Below are 23,319 nucleotides of genomic sequence, written 5' to 3' on the forward strand. Positions count from 1 at the left end.
CTGCATTTCTTTGAGATCCAAATTTTTTGTCAAAGATTTAGACAGTTTACAGGATGATTTTTGCATAGAGGTTAGGAACCTTTTTTGGTGGATGATTATGGATTCTCTGGGACCTGCTGTCATGCTGTGTGCCTGGGGTACTTCCATTTCAGCTCACTATTTTCCATTATTTGGTGATGAATTTTGCACTGATTGTATGAGAGAAAACAAAGGTCTATTTTGGATCAGACAGGTGGCCCACTAACACCTCAAATTAGTAATAACCAACAGCAATAAACAATAAAAAGCAGAACCTTGGTGGGAGTGGCATTATAATTTGGACAGGTACATTCTTGGGAAGGGATCATGAAAAAGCAGTTTTCTAAAGTTGAGTTCAGTGCATCAGACACATTTCTACTAATGTATTTCCAATATAGGATTAAAAGCAAATATTCCATGGAGGTTGCTACTAAATCTCAGACTGCTTCAATTCTCTCTGCTCATATGTCCTGCCTTGCCTTCTCTCCAGTTGGTGTGATCCAGTCGTGTAGAAAAGGTGTGGAGTGATTCACACAGTTAGTAGGAACTGATCTTGCTCTGGAGGTTTCTTCACCCAGGTGCCCAGGCCAGCTTTCTGAAATGCTTTAAACAGCTGCTGCTTAACAGACTGGTACGTCTGAGCCACCAGCTTTGCCTCGCTGTACACTGATGGCATCTCTCCATGGCTTGGTACTCGTGTGCTCAGCTGCAGAACAAAAATCAGGGAAGGGGAAAAAAATATTAAAAAACCTCAACCTATGAGCCAAAAGAAACAGGAGGCTTCAGTAGCCGTATAATCTTCCCGTCTACATTTCATAAGCAATCACTGTGCTTTGTGTGTTAGCTTTTGGTTTAACAACCAGAAAACCAGGGAAGCAATAAATGCAGGTTTTGAGCCATTGTGGGGAGGAAAGGGGTGAACAGCTCTGCCTTGGAGTAGGCATTGGCACTAACAAGTGTTGGTGTGTTCTACAAAGACAGAACATTACTTCTCAGTTAAGATGATTTTTATGGACAAAACCAAAAAACAAAAATCCTTTCTGAAGATCTTTAAAGCCTGTGCTCCTTTAAAGAAAGTTTAGCCTGGGAAGTGCAACAACTCAGTGCTTCCAAGGAATGCCCAGACACAGAAGAAATGTTGCCTTCCACCCTCTCCCACTTCCCCTCTGTAGTCTGTTATCGCTGGGAACGTTGTGAAGCATGTCCAGGACAGCAGAAATCAGGCATCAGGGTTTGTGCTGGTGTGGGAAATCTGAGTGTTCTGTTGGAACACTGAAGCCACCCATGAGGAGCTCCTCAAGCCATGTCACAGGCCCAGTGTCCCTGGAAGGACATGCAGGAGGGGGGACCCTTTGCTCTGCAGAAGGACTAAACAAACTCCTCTGACCTGCCCAAGTCTCTACTATGCCAAACCTGCAGGGAAAGGCACCCTGAAGGCAAGCCACATGAGCACACAGCTCTTTTCCTTGTCTCTATACAGGAGAGATGCTGAGAGGCAGACTAAAGGAGAAAGTGAACATGCAATGAGCTGCTCCTGTCTGTGTGTGCCAGCACTCCATGGCTGGAGCTGAACTGGCCCAGTCAGCAAGGGAGAGTGACATTGCCAGCCTGGGTGTCAGTGGGCCACAAGCTGGCCTGGCAGCAGGGGCTTCTCTTGGGCTGCTTCTGTTCCCTTTGTTCCCCAGAGGTAGAGAGTGATGACATTATCAAATCTCTCGTTTTGTCAAGGGCAATGTGCCCTGTTCAGCCACAAGTTACTCTCTCCTGTCACTGCAGCCTCACCCCTGGTGTGAGCCAGAAGCCCTGCAGCTCTCCCAGCCATAGCTCCAGCCATGGCCCCAGTTTTGTTCCTGTGAGGCCCTCTCCATTCTGGGGGTGGCAGGAGTGCTTCTTGCCTCTCTGTGCAGGAAATATCCTGGGACCTGTGTCACACACTTTGACCAATCCTGGGGAACAGCCCAGTTGGTCTCTTCTGCTCCCCACAAGGCTCAGGGTTGCTGCCAGCACAGACCATGCCAATATCTGGAATGGGATGAGTCCCACCAGCCTCCTTCCCTTGTGCTCAAACCTGCCCACGCTGCAGGTTTGCCATCACTAATGACTTTGTGGGTGAAATTGTCCTCACACTTCCCTCCATCATCCCTCTGTCCTGTTCGTTTCCACTCATTTCCCAACAGGAAAGAGTTCTGGGCTTTTAATAAAGTAATTTTTTCTTGTCTTCGCCTTCCCTGCCTCCGCAGGGCGAGCAGGTTTGCGCACCCGGTGCCCGGCCGTACCTTTCCGTGCAGCCGCGCCCAGCGGGTGAAGAAGACGCGCTTGCAGAGCCGCGAGGGGCCGCCGCAGCTGCGTTTGCCCGTGCTGGCGTTGAGCACCTCCAGCTCCGCGCTCCCCGTCACCCAGTTCACGCTGAAACCGGGCGATTTCCCGGGCTGCCGAGCGCCGGCCTGGCTCACCCCTGCAGGAGAGGGACAGCAGTAAGCTCCAGCGCTCACTCGGAGGCTGCTCCTGTTGTTGTGGCACAGGAGAGACCCGCAGAGAACCGCTGGCATCGTGCGCTGCACGGTGTCACCGCTGGTTAAACCTTACCAGACAAGTACCTCGGAGAGACACAACTGAGCAATTCCTATAGACTTTTTCCACCTTGCAGTGGAAGAAACCTTCTGATACATATAACACGTGGCTAGAATGCTATGAGCCCCGTGTAAATGTATCAGATGTCTGAGGGTGTCTTGCGCTTTCAGAATGGCTTAAATAAATTAGCGAGACTGCTCTTCAGGTGGGTTTTGTAAAAGCAAAAGGTTTATTAATGAAAAATAAGAAACGTTACAGAACCAGAAGAAAAAGCCAAGCTCAGCTGTCCAAGAAGCTTCGGACAGCTTGCTAAGACACCCTAAAAAGCCCTTGAGTTCCTTTGTGCCGTTTCTTTAGTACTAGTCTAGGTGGGCCACCTGGCATCCTGCCCAATGAAATCGGCACCACGGTTTGAGGGACATTTCTAAAACCCAATCCGTGCTCCTGTGTTGGCACTGAGCCAATTAAAAAAAAAAATCAAAAAGGCATAGAACTTTCTAGTTCTATTAGGTAAGTTGAAACTTTTTCCCTTATACAGAAACACCTGCTCGGTGTGGGAAATGCATTCCAACAACCTTCCATTAGCCTAAGGAGAGCCTTCGGATTGGAGTGTGAGCTGTTGACGGCAGAGTGATGGTTGCTAGTGAAATCTTTCACAAAGGCTTTAATGGGATAACAGGTTTTTAAAAGGAGCTAAGCAGAACAGTGCTTTGGCCATGAGTTCTTTCAGGTGAGCTTCCCACAGTCCAGAGTACTTATCTGCTGTTAACTCCTGGGGCCTTTGCTGTCAGGGGATGGCTAGACCCAGGGGATAAGGAAATACAAAACAATACACTTCATCATCCCAGAGAGATTGTTAAATCCAAGTTAATATTGACCTCGTAGACATCACAGACCTACACAGAACACTCTTGGTCCCCACCTTGTGTCTGCCTGGGAGATTCCAATCCTGTACTGGAGCACCAATTTCTTCGACAGCTAGTTAGTGTCCTAACTGACATATTTGGGACATCTTTGACTGGAATGCATCATTTGTAATTTATACAGCTGCAATAAGAATGGTTACAGTCACCTGGAATGACTGCATGACCTTAGTGTCATTCACATGGCCAGTTCTGGACATCTGAGCCACATACTGAGCCAATGCCTTGATAGCTGAGATCTTCCTTGGCTCTAAATGCAGACCAGGGCTGCAAGGTCGGGTGTGGGTGTGTACATGAGTTATTTTTAATCAAGTAAATTTCTGTCTCTTTTTAACTATTTAGTGTAGCTCAGCCTTTCCATGATTCCTGTTGCTTTTTCATTTCTTGTACCTGAAATGGGGGAAGGATTATTCTTTGCAAGAAAATAGGAGGAATAAAGAAAGTGGCTGGCTTATTTTTCAACAGAGTACAAATGCAAACAAGTGAGCTCTGCCTTGCCCTGCTCATTAGTGCTTTTGCAGCGAAGAATCAACATTGGAAGCTTCCAAGGTTGGAAAACACAGAGTGACCTGAAGCAGTTTGAATATTTTTGAAAACATGGACTTTGGATAACGTGTCTGGATCCAGTTGTTGTGTCCCTCTCTGCTAATTTGCTGCGTGGGTCACTAGCCTGCAGACCTGGACAGCAGAAGCCAGTGTGGTGAGCAGCAGGAGGGGACTGTGCTGGTGGGCAGGAGCTGCCTGGCACAGCCACCCCAGCACAGGCCAGTGCCAGGACTGGTCTGTGCTTCCAAATGGCAGCTCCTGCCTGCAGCAGCTCCAGTGACAGCTCTGTGCACTGCTTTCATTGCTGCTGGGTGGAGGGCAGCAGAGAAAGGTCCTTTGCATTTTCTGCTGAGAGAGTTTTAAAGAACTTTTGCAGAGAGCGAGAAGTACTGATATGGGCTGTTCAGAGAGAAGGAGATTAAAAAAATGAGATCAAAGCCCCTCCTTTCCAAAGTGCCCTTCTTGCCCAGCATCTCATTTTCAAAACAGATGCACACCATGAGCATCTGCTGGTCTGAGGCAGAATGGGAGGAGATGGGAGCTGGTGGGAATGCTGCACCCATCATTGAATATGCTGAGCTTGGAAAGCTTCTGAGAGACACCTCGGGAGAAGTGGAGGGCTGTGCAGGGCCTGTCTGGCCAGGATGCTGCCTCTGCAGGCGGCTGCTGCATCCTGCCTGGAGCCTCTCAGCGTCATGGTAAGCAATGCCACTGAGGGACATGTCCCCTCTCTCCCCTGTCCCCTCTGCCCTGCGAGGAAGCTGCTAGAGCCAAATGGAACTTAGCATGCACAGGGAGAGAAAGGTGGCCATTGAAGGGAAAAAATTATACAGCAAACTCACTTTGTATTGGTGACAAAGCTGGAACTGCAGAAATCATCTCAGTCACTGGGACTGAACTCGCTACCATGTGTAGAAGAGAATTACAGCTAAGTCATAACCTCACCCAGGATTTGTAAACACATTCATGTCGTATTAACACCTCTTTCAATTCCCCCCCCCCCAGAGATAACAGATCAGTCTGCATCTAAAATTCCAGTTCTCCTAGGCAACAGGATTTAAACTGAGAGCTTGAAAATCAGATAGCTCTGCAGTGCTGCTTGAGCATTTCTACACAGAACAAGATGCAAACAGATCAAAATCAGCTGTTTGACATTATGCACCACTCTCTGTCAAGATAGCACCCAAAAGCTTAGAGGATTTGAGTGCCAAAAAGCATGATAGCAAACACCCTGCCATGCAAAGTTGCCACAGGACACTAAATAAATGAAAATGTTGTAAAATCCCTGACTAGAGGAAGAGAAGGAAAGGCTGCACAGAGGGGAGAGCAGGTTGTGAGTGCCCATCAGGTGGAGGCTGTGAGAGTAGCCCAGGCTGGTCCCAGTGCCTAGAAACCCCTCTGGGCTCCTTTGGATTTCATGCTTTCTCTTCCCAGCTACCACATATATGTACATGTATTTAGGTAAATAGAAGATATTTTCACATCATTTTCTGAATGCAAAAGAAGAGGTTTTAAAGGCAAAAATGTGAGTCATAACAGACAAACATAGAGCATGGATATATTCTCTGATTGTTGGTATTTTTATTATTTAAAAAATTTCTTCCATGTTTTTCTTTTGACAATTAGTTGTTTTGATTTATTTAGGAAGTAACACTCAAATAATCTAGGTTACTTTCTCTCCTTTATGTAAAACATCCTTCTTAAAACCCACACAACAAAGAGGACAAAAGAAGATAGTAAGATTTGAAAGAAAAAGAAAAGTCTTTGCACAGATAATGTGAATTTGAGTACTGTGGGATGTGAACTGAAATCTATCCTCTCTCTCCTCTCTGTCCCAGCAAAACCTCATAATCCATCAGGATATCCTTTAAAACAGCCTCAATTTTAAGAGAACAGGATATAAAAAAGGCATTTCTTCTAAAAATTACGCCCAAGAGTAATCCTAGTGGAAGAGTGGAGTTCCATCTGGGACTGGTAGAAAACTGAGTAAAAAACCTCACTGATTATTTTTCAGTGGAGCCAAGGAGTTAATCTCAGTATACCTCATCACACACCATGACTCTCCTCTCTGTTGGAATGTTTGTACTGCTGTGATCAAGTGGCAAAATTATTGACAGCCTTGTAATTTAAGGACTTCTGCAGTCCTGGGCTGGTCTGATGTCCAAGACAAGTGTAGGAGGTGGAGTTGCCTGGCTGAGATTGTGTAGGTCTGGTCTCTAATGCACTTGGAGAGGCTTTTTCTAGGTGCCCATCTCCTTACCCGCTGGATATGCTGCTGGCAGGTTTTCCCAGGAAAAGGAATTGCAGCATAAGCCTCAGCAATGTGAGTTTTAATCAGCATTGCCTCCCTGGGATTTGTGGGGGGGAAGGGAAGATTACAAATAATGGCATTAGAGACAAAAACAATGCAAAGGGAGAAAGAGAGATTCCTCCCACTGCTTCTCTTGGGCTGAGGAAAACCCACAGACACAACCCAAAACTGAAGCAAATGCTTTTCCAAACAGAAACCTCTGGGAAGGAGGAAGACAGCAGTGAAACATGCAGATATTTAAAGTGACACAAGGCCCCCTGTGATGCATTTCTTAATCCCTTGAAATCTCTGGCAACAGCTCTTGGACATTCATACAGGCACACTCTGGCCAAGTACGACCCATTGCTTTTACTCTGCAAGGCCAACCCAGCAAAGCAAAGCAATAGCTGTTCTGTAGTGACAACTCCTATAAAATCCCTTTTTGTCTTTTCAATCCTTCAACAGTTGAAGTGGCTTTCCCTATACATCCTGCACACACAGGGAAATTGTGTGGGCCTTTGATCTTAATGTATGGGTGCACTCACAGTGTGCTAGGGCTGGCATAGGGTGGGATCTGCTTTGCCAGTGGGAGATGCAGTGGCCTTGGCAGCCAGGGCTGTGTTGTCAAAATAACAGCCAGATCTGGGAAAGGGGAGGTAGTTCCTGACCTACTGTGAATGCTTTCTTCCCTACCACAATGGCAATGGGAAGGAAGAGGGGGCTTGAGCCCTGCCCATGCTGGACCAGGCAGGAGGGACATAAACTGGAGGGAGAGTGTGGATCACAGCTTCCTGCTCACTTGCATTGCAGTCTTTGTTGAGCCACACTGAGGAGTTAAAAAATGGAGATAAGCTGATCAGAAAAGAATAAGCCTTTTGACCTGTTCACCTTACAACACATACATGCACATTACACTTGCCAGATGTACTAAACCACAGAGAACCTGAGAATTTCCCCAGTGGCTAAACTATCACTTCTGCCTCAGCCAAACAAATTTTGTCACAAGTACATACTAAAAAAAAAAAAAAAAAAAAAAAAAAAAAGTCCATGAAACAGATACGGTATAAACCAGCACTCTTCTGACTGAAGAACTCAGAGGACTTTGAAAGGCAATGGGCTACTTCACTAAAGTGTTCTGACCTCCCAGCTGTGTGACACTGACATCATATTGAAGTCTCAGGGAATCATCCCAAAGAACAATTATTAAAGATTAAAATAGGGATCTAAGCCAGTGCAGAACTGTTGTCCCTTAGCATTCACATGCTGCATGAGGACTTGAATACAGTTAAACCTAAAATTTTCTGAAAGCTTCCTTCTGGTTTTTAGAAACGTTTTACTTAGTCGTAGTTCTTGTTTTTTTCCACTCTCAGTGTTCAGTGTACAGTGGTTTTTTTCCTAGTCAGCTTATATCCACTAATGATCCTTTTTCGTGGCTGTTGCTAACGAAAGAGAAACTGTATTTAAATACATTGGCTTCTTCATTCTACAAATCCACATTCTTCAGGGAAAAAAAAAAAAAGGTGTGAGTTAATGGTCTACTTATGAACAAAAAGCATTCCTGTGTGCAAGCAGCATGACTAGAAGTGAGAGGAGGGGACTCTTTGTCTTGCAGGCAGGTGTTTGCTTACCACTGAGAAGCAGCTGATTGCGCCGGTAGGAGGCTGGCAGCTGGCCAACGTCTTCTATCCTGTGGCTCATCACCCGGGACAGGTGGCCAGTGTGGTAGAGGCTTCCCACAATGATGCTGTGCAAGTACATGGGTTCGATGAAGGAGCTGAGGAGAGCACCTTGGAGCCCAAGGATGTTCCACCTGAAAAAAAAAATTCGGGAGCATGGGTGGAGGAATGGCCATAGTGGAGCTAGCCTTGGAAAATCAGCGAAATGCCAACACATGTGTTAGTGGGATGAGGGGTGAAACTATTCCTGTCTCTGTCCTGTGATACAGAAAACACTGTTGGGCCCTTATACAGCCATGGGCTGATCATGGCCAGGAGGATTTGAGATTACTGCGGTGCTATTCACTTAAGGGATGTATTTTCCATCTTGTATTGATGCAAACAGAGGCTTCTTATCAAGACACGTTCTTTCTAAAAGCATTTTGTGTTACACAGTTGTTCATTTAGCATGTCTCTAGCAGATTTTTTTTCCTCCATCTATAGTGTTTCACTTGCAATGGTAGAGCTAGAATGACAGATTTTGTTATTCTACATGTATTTGCTGCTTGTCATACATAAGTACCATCCCCATGTCATACACCTGAGCTAACACATGACTTAGGTGGCCAAAATTCCTCCCAAATCTTTGAATGTCTCACAGGCTGACATTTCTTTGCACAAATGACCATGAAGATATGAAGACATCCATGAGAATTAAATCCTGGTCCAGAATAGGAAAAAGAAGAGAAGACTTGGGCCTTCAGGAAATTTATTTGTAATTGATAGCTTGACCTTCTCTAAAGTGTTTGGAGTGATGGATACATCTCACCCTGTTGCTGCCTTAAAGGTGCAGTAGAGTGATAGTGGAAACCTTGGGACCTTCCAGCTGGTAATGACTGAGACCTCCGTGCAACTGGTGGTGGAGCTGCCAGAACAGTTCTGCATATCAATGGCCTATGAATTTTTACATCAAGCTAGGCACAAATATGACAGCATGCTTGCCTCTACATTCTTCAGGGGACAGCTAATTGGTTAATGAGTGGAAAAATTAAAAAGGGGAAAGAAGTCATGATGCAGATATCTTCTTGGCAAACCTATTTAGCTCAGCTCATCCAAGAAGTTGTTTCCCACCACACAAATGCTAACAGGCTCTCTTACACTTGGATAACATTTTTACATAAGTTGAACACTGTCAATCTGTCTGAATAGTTTTGAGTTCAGGAGTTCAAACTGAAATTGCTTCAGAAAATGTAGTTTGGAGAGCATATTTTAGCTCATTAAAACCCAAAACACCGGCAACATTTGGAACTCGGTAGCTGACTGAAGGAAAGTGTATGAGGTGTCTGCTATCTAACGCATCATCCAGTGGCTGCCATGCTAAATAATGTGTTTAAAGCAGAATTTCCATCAGCAGCAAGCATTATGGTGCTAATTTCTTACATCATTGTTCTTTTCATTAATTAACATTTCTCAACCGTTAGTGCAATTATTGCAGTGCCTCCGTACTGTATGTCTCTTTTCATGATTAATAAGGAGTCATTATATTTCCCTTTCCTGAAGCAGTCAATTAACACGGAATACTTTCCATTAATTACTGAATGTTTAAAACCAGCATGCTGTACCTGGAGAGCAATCTGCTCTAGGAACCTGTGACACCAATTGCTTTTAAAAGTTCTCTTTAAATTTTATTCCAAAAACACAAGCAATTTAGCTGGCTGTATTAATTTGCCTCCGAAGCAGGGCTGTGAATGAGAAACATCTTTTAATCTCATGCAAGAAAAGGCAGCCATCTGGCTGCTGAGGATTTCAGTCAGACTCTCCCTGTCTCCCTCTGTAAATGCAGGCCATTAAAGTAATGTGTTCATCTACATAAAACTCAAATGAAATATAAAAGGTAATATTTATATACAAACAATTTAGTCCCACAATTTAAACAGTCATTGGTTTTATGAAACATTTACTTTAGTCGATCAGATTTGCATAACTTCATTTGGGGAAAAAAAAGTGTGGTCATTTCTGCAAATAACATCACTTTTAAAGGAAAGAACTAGCTGCCTCTTTGAGTAAATAACTTATCATGATGCAAAATTAATAATGCAAGCTTAAGAACACAGAGCTGAATTCAGCTAACAGTCCTATGCCTTCAACCAGCATCTAAGGTAAGCAACAAAATTACACAGATATCTTTGTGCAGATGGAAACTTGTAAGATATCAGTGCTGTTTTCAGCATTTAAAATTTCCTTAAAAAAGCCTTACATATTTGATTGAAGGAGAGAAGAAAAGCAGCTAAACAGAAAACAACATATGTTCAACAATATTGGGATTTCAGCAATATGCACATCACAAGACATCATCTGAGTTTTATTTACCAAAATAAGGGATTGTGTGTATACCTTGTCATAAATTACAAGGTAATAATGCTTGTTTAATTTAAATTCATTACAAGGGACCTGCCTTTTCTTTAGAGGTATTTCTCTACCTAATTCTGGACATATTCATCCTAGTGTGAAAAGGGATTCAAATGTCAATGGAATGATGCTATTGGAAATCACAATATAAGCATGATCAACTCATCCCCTATATATTGAAAGCATTCTATAAATGTGAACTAATCCTTGCAGTGCTCTGGTAAGGTAAAGTCCCATTTTTGCACCCTAGGGAATCAGGGCAGAAAAGGGAGTAAGATCTGTTGAAGTCTAAGAATTTTTGGCTTCTGAATGCAATAGTTGTCCCTTGAGAGAACCCTCTTTTCCCATTCCAAAAGAAGGCACAGGAAGGTGTAGGGATGATGAAGCTTCTGTATCAGCCATGGTGGGTTTTGACCCCAGGGTGTAAGTTTGACTCCAAGACAAATTGGACAGAGCAACCAGACTGAAAAAAAAAACAAGGGAGAAGAAACCTATCGAAGAATATGGGCACAAGAGCAAGTCCTGCCTGATGTGTAGAATGTGGTGCCAAAAGAGACTGTCCCGGAACCAGACAGCATCCTAAGGCAGCAAGGACTGAGAAATCAGGAGAGGCGCTGACACTAAGAAGGCAGTATTTGGTGGGGACCACATGTTGGTCCCCCATGTGGAGTGAAAAGGGACGAGGGTGATGGCACTGCCACCTGTACAGTGGCTTCTTCGTGGCTCAGCACTGGTTTAGCAGCATCCAGTCAGAGAAATAGGATGAAGAAGCAAAGAAGGAGCTTTGCTTTCAAATCTAGCCCAGGTTTGCCAGAGTGTTTAGACAATTGTTTCTCTCTAGGAAAGGAGGGCTCCAGTACTGGGCTGGCCAAAACCAGACCCTTGCACTGCTGCTGTTGTCCTTCAGAGCACAGGAAAAGCACATTAATGCTGGGGAAAATTTTCAGTTTCTCATTCTGCTGCTGCTCTGTGGAGGAAAAGGCCTATCTTGGAGGGCAGCCAGTTCAGTATTGTGTGGAAACAATTGATTTTACAAACAAATATTTGGGGGAAGGCCTTTTTTAATCCTGTGTATTGTTCATCCCTTGACCAACACACATGGCTAATGTACTGACTTGGTCCTTTGATACATGAACATCTATGGAATTATTTGTAGGTAGATGGTAGGGAAAGATCCATTTGAGCAACACTGAAGCTATCAATAAGGGTGTTAATTCTGAAGAAGCTATTTCTCTGTAGCCTAATTTAGGTCCATGAAAGTAGCTGTGTTCCCATCTGTAACAAAGAGCTCTCTTCAAATGCGGCTTTTCAAAATAAAATTATTATTCAAAGCAATGCAGTGTTACATTTCGGCTTCTCAATATATCAAAGTGACTTTTCTCGCTATGAGGAAATACACTGGATCATTCTGAATTTTCCTAATTGTGCAAGATTTTAAGGGCTGTTTTCAAGGACACGCATCTCTCTAATAACCCATATGCTATGGGCTCTGTAATAACCCTTCCAATAAAGTGAAAATCAACCCACTGCTCCCTTAGTCACAGATCTTATTTAAAAATCCCCAAATCTTCAGCAGGCAGGATAAATAAAACAGAATGTCTCCCCTTTTCACTCAAATATGAGAGCTTTTGGAGCTTTAAATGGAAGGAAAGTATACCCTTCCTTTTGTTCAAACAGCAGATATTACTGCACTGTTTACAAAGACAAAATCCTGCGTCCAGTTTTCAATATAGATAATCCTTAAACAAATATATTTTTGTCTGTTTGTCAATCACAGAGCTGCCAGTGACGAGCTGGGAGGCATCCCAGAGCAGGCAGCCTTTCTTTAATTAAATGCCATGCTCCCCCAGCCCTGGACAAGTAGCAGGCAGGGCATGGCCTCCCTGCAGAGCACCCCCAGTTCCCAAATCCTGACAGCTCAGGACCACAGCGAGGTGTGCAGGGAAATGTGTCCCCACGTCATAACCACACCACAGCCTCCACATCCTGGAGCATCACCTCACCACACGAGTTGTCTGTGAACCCCCTTGGACCAACAGAAAAAGGGATGATGAGAATACTGAGGAAGGGGTTTGGAGGCAAATCCACGGGGATGTAGAGGGCTGCAGCTCAGCTCCTGCCCATTGCTGAGACATGATGCGACAGCTGAACCCCCTTTGCTGGCGTTTCCAGCATTGATTTGGACATGGTTACACCTGAAGGCCAACATTTGAACCCCTTTATAACTGAGATGAGGAGAAATTTGCCTCATGCTTCAAAACATCTCAGGGAATTGTGTCCAACTGCCATGGATGCTCAGAGACTGAAGTGTCTCCTTGGGACCTTTGGAAACCTTGCTCATTAAAAAGCATTGCTGATGGATTTCAAATCTTATTTTGATAAGGCTTTTTGTAAAAGATTTTTTTTTAAAATTAAGAGCATTAAGTCTTATCCACTTGGTGTGTTGTTAACCTCCTGTATCACGGTTTCTATTACCAATATTTCCAGCTATGCTTCACACAACATAAATTGTTATTCAGGGTGGCATGTGCTCAGCAGGACACCTGCAGTGTTCCTATTTATATGACCATTTAGCTATTATTGGTTTGGAAACTGGAACTAGTGCATTAGTTTTTGATCTGTATTGTAACAGTGGGTGGTTTATATATGTTTTCTGGAACATACCTTGTGGTGAAAGATTGAAATTGAACTCTCAGTCACACAGAAAGGGGTTAAGAGAGAGAATTACAAACCGTGTGCACAAATCATCTCTAATTGAACATCTAGCTGTGTTAATTGATTTTCATTTGCATTAATATGTAGCCTTTGAAGTAGCTTTTCTTAAGAGTTACCTTGTCAGGCTCAGCCTTCTGTTAACAATGGCTCTGGTCGACAGGCTAACACTAAAATAGATCTAAGAATGCCAATTTCTAACACTGACTTTTAGTCTTGCATTTTTATATGCTACATTTAAATACAGCTTAATGTGCTCAACTCATCTTATAAAATGCTACTTCAGACTCCCACTGCTAAATCCTGAAGAAGTGCCTTAAGGCTACACTACCTAGTAATACTCTGAAGATATTCTCAATAAAGATTCCTTCCTATTCTCTAGCTTGTGGTCCCAAATAATCCCCAAACCTTGTCCACAGGACATGGGTGGACTGCTCATGATGTAATGCAAAGTTTGGAGACCCTTTGTTACCATTTATGTTGTTTTGTAGGCGAGGTAATTTAGATATTCAAGGTATTTTTTTACTTCTGGGCTGAATATAATTTTTTTGGTGAAGTTTGAGGAAGTAGAGTTTGAGGACCATCAACCCGGTGGCAAGAAAATACACAGTCTTTTAAAGGTGACCTTTTGAGAAGTGGTAGTAAGAAAACAATTTTAAGGCCAGAGCTTATAAAACAAACACTGAATTCTGGCTTTTATGTGCTGTTTAAAGACAGCGTTTATGAGGATTGCTCCCTGCAAATGCTGCACAATGCAAAGTACATTCCTCAGCCTGCATCCTGCAAGGGGACTCTGAAAGAGGACAAGTGCCTCTGCTCATCCATTTATGAATAAGTTTATACAATCTTTGTGTGTGTAGAGGCAAATTGGCTGCACAAAAGGCTGGCCTCTCTCCAAAGTAACTACATGAGGTCGATATCTAGCGAGCCACAACCTGCTCAGCCCTGGGCAGGGTGTGAGGTGTCCAGTCCCCTGGCCAAGGTCTATCAAGGAAGAAGGTTTGGGGAAGAGCAGTGTAATGCAGAACTCTCTCCTGGGGCACCCAGATAACAACTAATTTTGGAGTAAAGCCTACTGTTGAATGCTTGCACCAAGATCCTCAAAACATCTTGCACAAATCAAGGTGAGGTGGTGACAGGGGGCCTGGGAACACCTGGTCGTGCCATGGGTCTGCTGTGCTTTGGGGAGCTGTGGTGGCCTCCTCCCTCTGCTCCCAGCACCACTGGAGCCACTCTCTGCCAAACCACTGGCAGTGGCAGGCACCAAACCTCTCTGTGCAGCTGCACAGGGCAGAAACACCCTGCTATTTCAGAAGGGTTGACACTGGGAGAAATAATTTCTCTGGTTTTCTGCATGGAAGAAGAAGGAACCCAGGTGCTGGTGACGACATAAATAAACTTGATGAGCTCAGAGCATGGAACAGGAAACTTTAATCAGAAGGGAGGTGTGTCTGCTGCTAAATGTGAGTTATGGTTGGCCTAGAGGATGAGCCAGGAAGGAAAGAGACTGGCCTGAAGCTCAGACAGTATTTCCACGAATCAGAAGACAAAGTGTGTCAAAGGCAAGGTGGTTTCTTTCCTCTGTGACAGACTCTGAATTTCCCTTTTAAGTCTGTCCAGAGGGGTGATGGACTTAAGAGAAGTGCATAGATCTTTGGTATTTTGCCCAGGCTTTCATATTTCTTCTGTGGTAGGAGTAAGTAGAGACATTTGGAAATTCTGATTTTATATATGCAACCATGTGAACTGATACCTGCAAATCTGTTACCAAAATCACACGTACACACTGGGTGCTGTGGAAAGCCAGCAGGGAGGAGTTGCTCAGTGCTGGGCTGGCTTTGTGCACCTGGAGACCATGTCACCAAAAGGGACACTGAGAGCCAGTGTCCCTGAGGCCACAGGGCACCAAGGGGATGCTGCAAATCCCACCCCTGCAGCTGGCACATATCAGCTGAACATGTATCAGTCCTGAACATTTCTGAGGGTCAGAGACAGAATGTAGTGCTGAGCCTCCCTAATGTTTGGTTACTGTGTTTAGATCCTCAAAGAAGAGCTGAGCTCTAGAGACATCCTTGTTTCCTTTCCCCCTAACTCTGTGTGTTTGTGGGGGTGTGTGCATGCCTCTGTGTGCATATGACAATTTTCTTTCAAACATTTGTCTGCTCCCAGAGTCTGCAGAGACTTCTATTAGCAGCAGCATTAACCTTGCATTGACCTTGTAATAAGCAAGGTATGAGCTAGTTCTGTGTCCAGCCTTAGAGTGAGACAGGGAGATGAAAAGAGGTTTAATTTGGCCCATTGTATGAATTTTGCTGTCACAAAAAGCTGAAATTCTCTTGGGGCTGTAATGTCTCTGTTGACATAAAGGTTTTAATATAGGTTATGATTAGCATCAAGAAAACATTAAATGACATAAATTTTTCTCCAAACAGATGATTATTTTCAAAACTATTTTTCTCATGTTATTGCTGCTTTTTTGTGACTGTATACCATGTATGTTACAGACGAGAATGAAGGTCAAAAGGTGTTAGAGTAATTCATGAAGTTTGGGCTAAAAAATGTAATTTAATCCTGAATCCTTTGGCACTGAGAGCCTGAAGTCACTCCAGCTGCACTGTGAGGCTCACAGGAATCATGTGTGTAAAAACTGACACACTCATAGGGTGGTTTATTTGGGGATTCACAGACTCTGAACTTTAAATTTACACATATAAATGCATAGGTTTTAAAGCCAGAAGGAACAACCAAGATCTAGTGTAACCTTCTTTATAACGAAGCTGCAGAATTCCACCTCGTAATTCCCTGCCTGAGCCAAATAAAATGACTATGCACACAGAAGAGCTTGTGCTTTAATTCAGTGAGGGAACAGGTATGATGCCAGGGTGTTTATCCTGAGATCTCAACAAAGCCACAGAGCCCAGATAATGCATACCAAGCATCAAATTCTCTCAAACTTGTGGTGATAGTAATAAAAATGGCTAAATGTCTTTGAATAACAAATAAATCTGATTAAACCACTCTCTGCTTACAGCTTTCCTGTGAGCAAGAAAGAACATAAATCGTTAGATACATGATTTATAGAGTATTATTCGTTTTTCCCAGTAAGTCTGTGCATTCTTGGGTCTTTGATATTCTGATAGCAATGTCCTTTGCAAATAATGCAAAATGATGTATATTTTAGCAGCTACTGGCTAGATTCTCAAGAGGAAACATTCTCTAATAGCACAGTGCTCCTTAGGGACTTTTACAAGCAATAAAATCCAAAGCATACAAGCAAGATTTTTTTTTGTCAAATCTTGCTTATACAAACATGAATTTCAGCTTCAGAGATCTCTTTTCTTCTCACTGCATGACAAGCCCAGATAATGTGCAACCAGATTCCTGCATCCTGCAGACATTTAAAGAGTCAGCTACCTATGTGGTAGGACAAATATTTGCAGTCTGGAAGGAGGCACAGACACCATGCACTGATCTCTCCAGTGGGGCAGGAGTGGGAAAGAGCCCTCATAGAGAAATCTCATTTTCCACAGAACTCTCCTCCTGCCTCTTCTCTCCATGACCAGAGTGGAAGAGGGCAGAAAACAGTCCTACATGTGCTGAAACAAAGGACAGGTAAAGAAACCTTTGATTTCTCCCCCTTACACATGAGGATAATAATGATAAAAAATTATCATAGATGGTATTTAATGCAGTGAACTGAAATTTGGGAGAAAGTATAATGCAAATTTTCTCAGCCTCTTTTTTAACTGCACCCTACTGGTGAGAGTAAACATATGCTGTTGAAAGCAGGGAATAATGATTTTTGTTTGTTTGATTTTTTTGGTTAATCTATAAAATCCCAAGCTGATCTGAATTACATTGAAAATAAATAATAAAAATTGCAGTTTTTCTTACAATATTGAAATAATAGTGTCAATGATGAGAGCTGCAAAATTTTTTTATCTTGGAAAAACTTTGTGGTAGATTCTTTTTTTATTTTCTTCACAGACTTCAATGCTGTTCAACGCTGTGTGTCAACAATGAAAGGATTCACTCGAAGTGCTTAGCAGATGTGCTTGGAGAAAACCCAACTCCCGAGACTGTGCATTACTGTCAACATCCCCATCAGTAGGAAATGTAATGGTGTTTGCAAAGCTGATGTTTAATTCACTGGCTAATGACATTCAAAACCACAGAGAATGCAGTCTTTCTATTCTTGAACTTAAAATTGTTTAGTTTTTTGAGTCCATATGAGTCTGAATTGGGAAAACCCAACAGCATCTACATGCAGTGGAGGAGTTTGAGTTTTCTGTTATCTCCTTATGAATAAATGAAAACACTACAGCAGAAGTTGCTCTTTATCCTTCCTGCAAGTACAACAGTTGTGATGATTACACTTAGCAGAGGGTGGATTTTCTGATTCTGGCAGTATTTCCATTTCCTGGTTCACTTCTGCATTTTTGTGACAAAATGGCATGCTTTGCTAAGCTGATAGACTAATTTAGCTTTGGTAGGTCATCCAGTTAAAGCTAAGAGTAGAATTTATGCATTAGGATTAAACAAAATTTCTGTGATTTTTTTTAAGAAAGATTATGTCTATGTTGACCTTTAATAATTGGGTCAAATTTTTGACTGATGTAATTTAACTGTGTTCTCAGATACGATATTCATTTGATCATAGAATTTATATTTTTATAGCTAAAATGTGATTTATATGTAGAACTGCATCTATAGATAATGCACACACACATATATATATATATATAAATTATGAAGATAAATATACATACATGTATAGATACATACTAATAATGCAATAACTGTGCAACCAAGCACACTCATTTTGATTTTGGTTTGTGTTAGCCATCACTTGCTGTTAGTTAACACCCTAAACTGAGAACGGTGAATATGTTTATATTTTATTTATCACCAGGGAATAATGATGAAATATTTACTACATGAAAATTATCCTACATAAATATATGTTGTATTTACAGGACAGAGCAGAAGCCCACAGAGGAGGCTGTGATGTGACAGCTCTTCAATGACATCCAAAATAGTAGAAACATTCCTGGTGGCTTTTAGGGCACTTTATTCAACTGGGTGCAGATGAGCTAAGTTTATCTGTATGATAGTTGGTTTACAAGTTTTGGGGTAAATGATCCAAGAACAGCAAAGTGGATGTATTTTATTTGCACAGTGAAATTCTATTGGCAAAAAAAGCTGCAAAGAGAGTTTATATTTTTGTCACACTGTAATAAGCAACCAACGACCCACAGAGAATTTGGGAAAATGTCCTATTTACATTCTCTCCTATTTACAGGCTCTGCTTTTGCATACAAAGGAGCTCTTTGTTTCTGCAGGGCCTGTCAGCACCTGCTGGCTGCTTCCCACTGGTCTCCATAATCCTCCGTGGCACTGAGCTTCCTCATGCAAAGGCTTCTGCCACGTGTACCCATCACATACCTGGCGATTTTGTCAGTGCAGGACATGGTGATGAGCTGCTCCCCCAGCAGGACGCCGTCCCACGTCTGCGCCGCGTTGTGACACCGCACAGGGATGGTCCCTTCTCCAGACTCGATCTTTGTCCGCAGGTGCCCGCGGTATTTCCTCACTATGTGCTTGCTGCTGTTCACTGGGAAAAATAAACACCACAATGACAATAACTGAGTGTTTTTTTTTTTTTTTTGAAAGGACCTGAGAGGCTGTGTTGATGCCACAGCTTGCATTTTGCAGAACCACCTGTGAAGGTCCTTTAAATTGGATGCAAAATTAGATGAGATAACAGCCAAAGAAAGCAGTGCAGTGCAGAAAAGAAGATGCTCCTAGCATGATTTTCTTTTCACATCAATCAAAGCTTACACAAAGCGCACACTGAGCTCATGTTCCCCTTCTATTTCCCTTATATATTTAAAAAGAAGAGAAGTGCTCTGTCTTTTCAAGAACCAGTACAATTTCTCGTTTCAGGACTGAGTTGTGATGGATGAATATTTGAAAAAGCTTGGTTCAATGAGTGTCATCAAAGAGTCAGCTGCATGATGCAGACCAGTCTAATATTTTACTGTGATATTCAGTGACACTTCCCAAATAATTTCAGAAGTGAAGTTTTGATTTGTTACCATAAAATTTCACTGAAATATTCTGAAAAGCTAAAGGTTTATACTCTGGATTAAAGGCAAATCAAAACTTGCTAGTTTTTCATTGCTGGCTGAAATTCCTTCTACAGTCTCCCTGAAGTGAGGTACTTCCCTGCCTTGTGTCGTACCAAGGTCTTTTATCACTTCTGTGATATTATATATTTGAGTGCAAGGCAGTGGCCCCTGGAGTGGCACAGAGCAAGCAGCGAAAACACTCGCCCTGTGCCATGATGAACTGAGTCCTGCAGACATGCAGTAAATACAGAAGATAATGACATTTCAAAAGCACTTCACCTTCATTATTATGAAAAGAGAAAAACTGAAGTTCATTATCAAAATCACCCTTACACTCTTTACACTGCTACTTTACCCCTGGGTATTTGGGCTGTAAAAGAACAGGAAGGAGCAGCAAGGAAATCTTCTAGGTCTGCTCACTGCTCAGAGAGTTTCACTGGGGGTCACCTTCTCCCTGAAGCAGATCTTCCACGTTTTCCCTCTAGCCCAAAGGAAAACAACAAAAACAGTACATGATGGCATCTGCATCGAAGGAAAAGGAGCACTGCATTTACAGACATGAAGCTCTTGCCCATATTGCCAGCTGTCCTGTATATTTTTCCATGCCAGCTCCTCATCTGGACCAGAAGGCTTCTACTTGTGAGGGTGATGCTCCTCAGTCCTCAGTGGGCTGAGTGCTTCTGCCACTGTGTGTCAGAGGCTGTGGGGCTGGTGGCACCTCTGGCTGTGAGCAGCTGGCTCTGTGCACCCTCTCCAGTGCTGGTGGAAGCAATGGATTGACTGGCTGCTGCCAGTGGGTGGCTTGCAAAAAGGGAGAGGAATAATGAATTGCTTCAGCCTACTGGGATTAGCAGAGGTAACAAACACTTGCAAAGCAGCAAAGTCAGCTGTGACCTGCCAGCACATGGGTGGCTGGGACCCCAGCAATCCTTGCCTCTTTCTCTCCATTCCTGCTTTTTAGGAATTTAAGATGGGTGTGTGTGTGTCAGCAGCGGGCTGGGACAGGAATCAAACTGATTGCTTGGCCAGGGCCAAAACCAGTTTCCACCCAAACTCCATCTCCATCATATACAAAATATTGTTTGGCAATACTGTTACAGTAATGCTGCTGCTGCAGCAGTATCTGAGTTTGGGGAAGAGTGGCTGTTGCACTGCCACCCCCATCAGCAGCCACCACCCCATGTCATCTCAGCAGCAGGGAATGTGGAGGGTCCTTGTGCCCAGTTGTCAGCACAAATGGAGACAGTGCAGTCATCACCTGACTTGGAGTATTGTGGCTTTTCAGACTTGGTTGTGGGAGAAACTGGGAATAGCCAATGGAGATAGAAAAAAAATTAATAAGCAAAAATGCCAAAGTCTCAGAAATGTCTCAGATCCCTCTGTTCTCAAGTTTTCTGGTTGTGCCAACACTATCAGGAAACCATTTCCATGACCACATGTGCTGATGCTTTGCATATCCATCTTGTCTGGGATGCTAAGTGCAGTATCATTCAGAGGATACTCTTTGGACTGCATTAACTATCTGGGAACGGGTCCATATTTTTCCTGGGACTCTGTCAGGACACATTTTTAAAAAACATGAAACAGTGGTGAGCAGCATTTTTAATTATTAAACCACAGAGTCGTGGGAAAGGTACCATGAAATTTGGACAACAAAAGTAGAAAGTGATCACTTCTGCTTAGCGAACATCCAGCTGAACAACAGTGAAAAACGTCTACCAAACCCATTTTGCCTTTGTCTGCACACACTGAGAACTGATGGCACAGCAGAGCAAGATCTCTGCCAAGGAAGCAGTGAAGAGTGACTCAAGAAGCTATTGCTGCTTCGCCTGGTGGAAAGTGTAACTTTAGGCAAACCAGTTCTCTTTTCCTAAGCTTTCCCACAGGTATAATGAAGATAATGATGCTTCCTTCTTATGCAAATTCATTTAAAGGTACTGCTCAACAACTATTTATGAAAAACAGACGTTATCCTTCCAGGAAAGATCTACCACAGGAATCTACCTGCTGGAAATCCCTCAGGATAAAATTATTTTTTACTGTTTCCTTCTCCAACTTTTAAGAAAAATATTTTCTTTTGTTACACTTTTCCCATTTCCCGTCTCTTTAGGTTCTCCTCTCTTTCTCAGCTCCTGGTCTGAGCCTCCCCTGTAGGTGTCTTGTTCTCCTAGATTATTCTCTTATTCAAGTTATTCAGCGTGTTGACACACCCACATTTCCCATACATACAAAGACACCTGTAACTGCTAAGAGAATTTTAGTGACTACAGTATAAGATGAGCAGCCCATAATTTATGTGGCTTTGGTTTCACTGGATAAATGTTACCTCAGTGGAGGGCAAAGAATTCCACAATACACTGACAGAGATAAGGACCGAGTTCAGGGGAAAAAAACAGCAGCAGGATTGCAAACAGCTGTTGAGCAGCTGGGGAATTTAGAGCCAAACGTTTTTGGGGAGAGGGATATGAAAGACTTCTGTGTGTTTGGGGGTCTGTTAATTTAATTTGTCATTTGTCTATCTGATCTCAGTACCAAAGGAAGTACAAAGGCCAAAGCACTCTTCATCTGGTTGTTCTCACAGCATCTCAACCCCGGACTGCAAGTGCCAGAACTTGAACAATAAAGTTTCTAAAAAGTACTTGAAGTGTGCAAGTGCACTGATAGTGTCTGAATGGTCATAGTGACTCAGCCATGTGTCCAGCTTTGCTCCCTGTCCCTGTGCCCTGCCCGGGTGCAGCCGAGCAGCTGGCGCTGGCCGATAGCGTTCAGGCATTTGTGGCCAGTGCACACTCACCCCAGGACACACTCCCACAGCTCTGATAAAGGGTTTTAGCTGTTCAACTGCTATTAAATTCAATGAATAGAGTGTGACTCAAACCTCATGCCGTGCTGCCTGTCTCAGGCTGCTCACATTGCTGGGGTAGTTGGGACACATGCTCCAAAAGATCATCTCTGGAATTTCTATAAATTACTAATAACCCAATGCTCTGAATACTTTCAGATTGCCAATGATTAAATAAATCCAAATCTGCAACTGGAACACACTGAGGTTTTTTTCAGCATGTCAGTAAGTGGCACAGGAGAATATAACCAAAGGAAAAGATGAGGCTCTGAGAGTTTTTAACTGAAGCTGCAGACAGACTCCAGCATATAAGCTGCTTGTCAGCAGTAAAAAAACGTGGTCCACTTGCTGGCACAGCCTGCTACAGATCATTTTAATGCAGTCTCAGAAATATATTTATTTATGCATCTTAAAGTCACAAACTACAGCCTACTGCTGTTCTGCTGTTCAGTATGATCAAAACATCAGTGAGTATAAGCATTTCTGATCTTCGCTGTGCTGGTTCTCCAACTGCTTAATCTCAGCTAATTGCAGGGGAGAAGGCGTCTGTGGCTGCCACTTCAACCAGAACAAAATGTCAATTCAAATCGGAATTGGAAAAGACAAATTTAAAAATCATTTGGAGTGGATTTATGATGTGTGCTACACTCAGATGTGGAAATTACTCCTGAGAGTTCCTAAGATTAAAAGGTGCTGGATTAATTACTGGATTAGAAATGTACACAGACAGGTGCCTTGTATTTAAAATCAGTGAAACCCTCTGATTTCAAGCCTCACCCACTATTTTCGTATTTGCTCCAGGACCAGTTCTAGCTCATATGGTAATGAAAAAAACCACTCCATATTTATTATTTAGTTAAAGAGTGAAGAGGAAATGGACGGTGATTAAACAGAATCACATGAATAAGGCTCTGTCTGAAATTTTGCATGACTGCCTCAGAGGTTCATTTTCTGTTTCCCTGCTTCAGTGGTGGCTGTTCTCCCGTCAAGAAAGAAGAAATAAAACAGCCTATCTTGCATTTTTTTCAGTGCTGGATCCTCCCCTCCTCAGCATGGTTTATAAAGCTCCCTTAGAGTAGTGTGAGACAAAGGGGTGGAAAGAAGAGTGTTAACTTTTGACTGCCTTTGTATTTTGATGGTTATTAGAGATGCACTTTCCTCAACCAGATGCTGACTAAATGTTCAGCATTACTATTTCTGGAGGTCTTGAAGTGAGACTCAC

The 23,319-nt window shown here is 43.0% G+C and overlaps 1 protein-coding gene across 1 annotated transcript in view; it reads right to left on the minus strand.

The window, feature by feature from the left end:
- Positions 1 to 547: 547 nt before the first annotated feature.
- The window catches only part of ADARB2 (adenosine deaminase RNA specific B2 (inactive)), a 105,569-nt gene continuing 82,797 nt past the window's right edge, over positions 548 to 23,319 (minus strand). Inside the window, exons 7-10 of the mRNA XM_066332756.1 lie at positions 18,570 to 18,738; positions 7,977 to 8,158; positions 2,295 to 2,473; positions 548 to 724 (exon numbers count right to left, since the gene is read on the minus strand). Of these exons, the coding sequence (XP_066188853.1) occupies positions 548 to 724; positions 2,295 to 2,473; positions 7,977 to 8,158; positions 18,570 to 18,738 (707 nt within the window). The remainder of the gene's footprint in view (positions 725 to 2,294; positions 2,474 to 7,976; positions 8,159 to 18,569; positions 18,739 to 23,319) is intronic.

Source organism: Sylvia atricapilla, chromosome 1 (assembly GCF_009819655.1).
Source record: "Sylvia atricapilla isolate bSylAtr1 chromosome 1, bSylAtr1.pri, whole genome shotgun sequence".
NCBI classification, from domain to species: Eukaryota; Metazoa; Chordata; class Aves; order Passeriformes; family Sylviidae; genus Sylvia; species Sylvia atricapilla.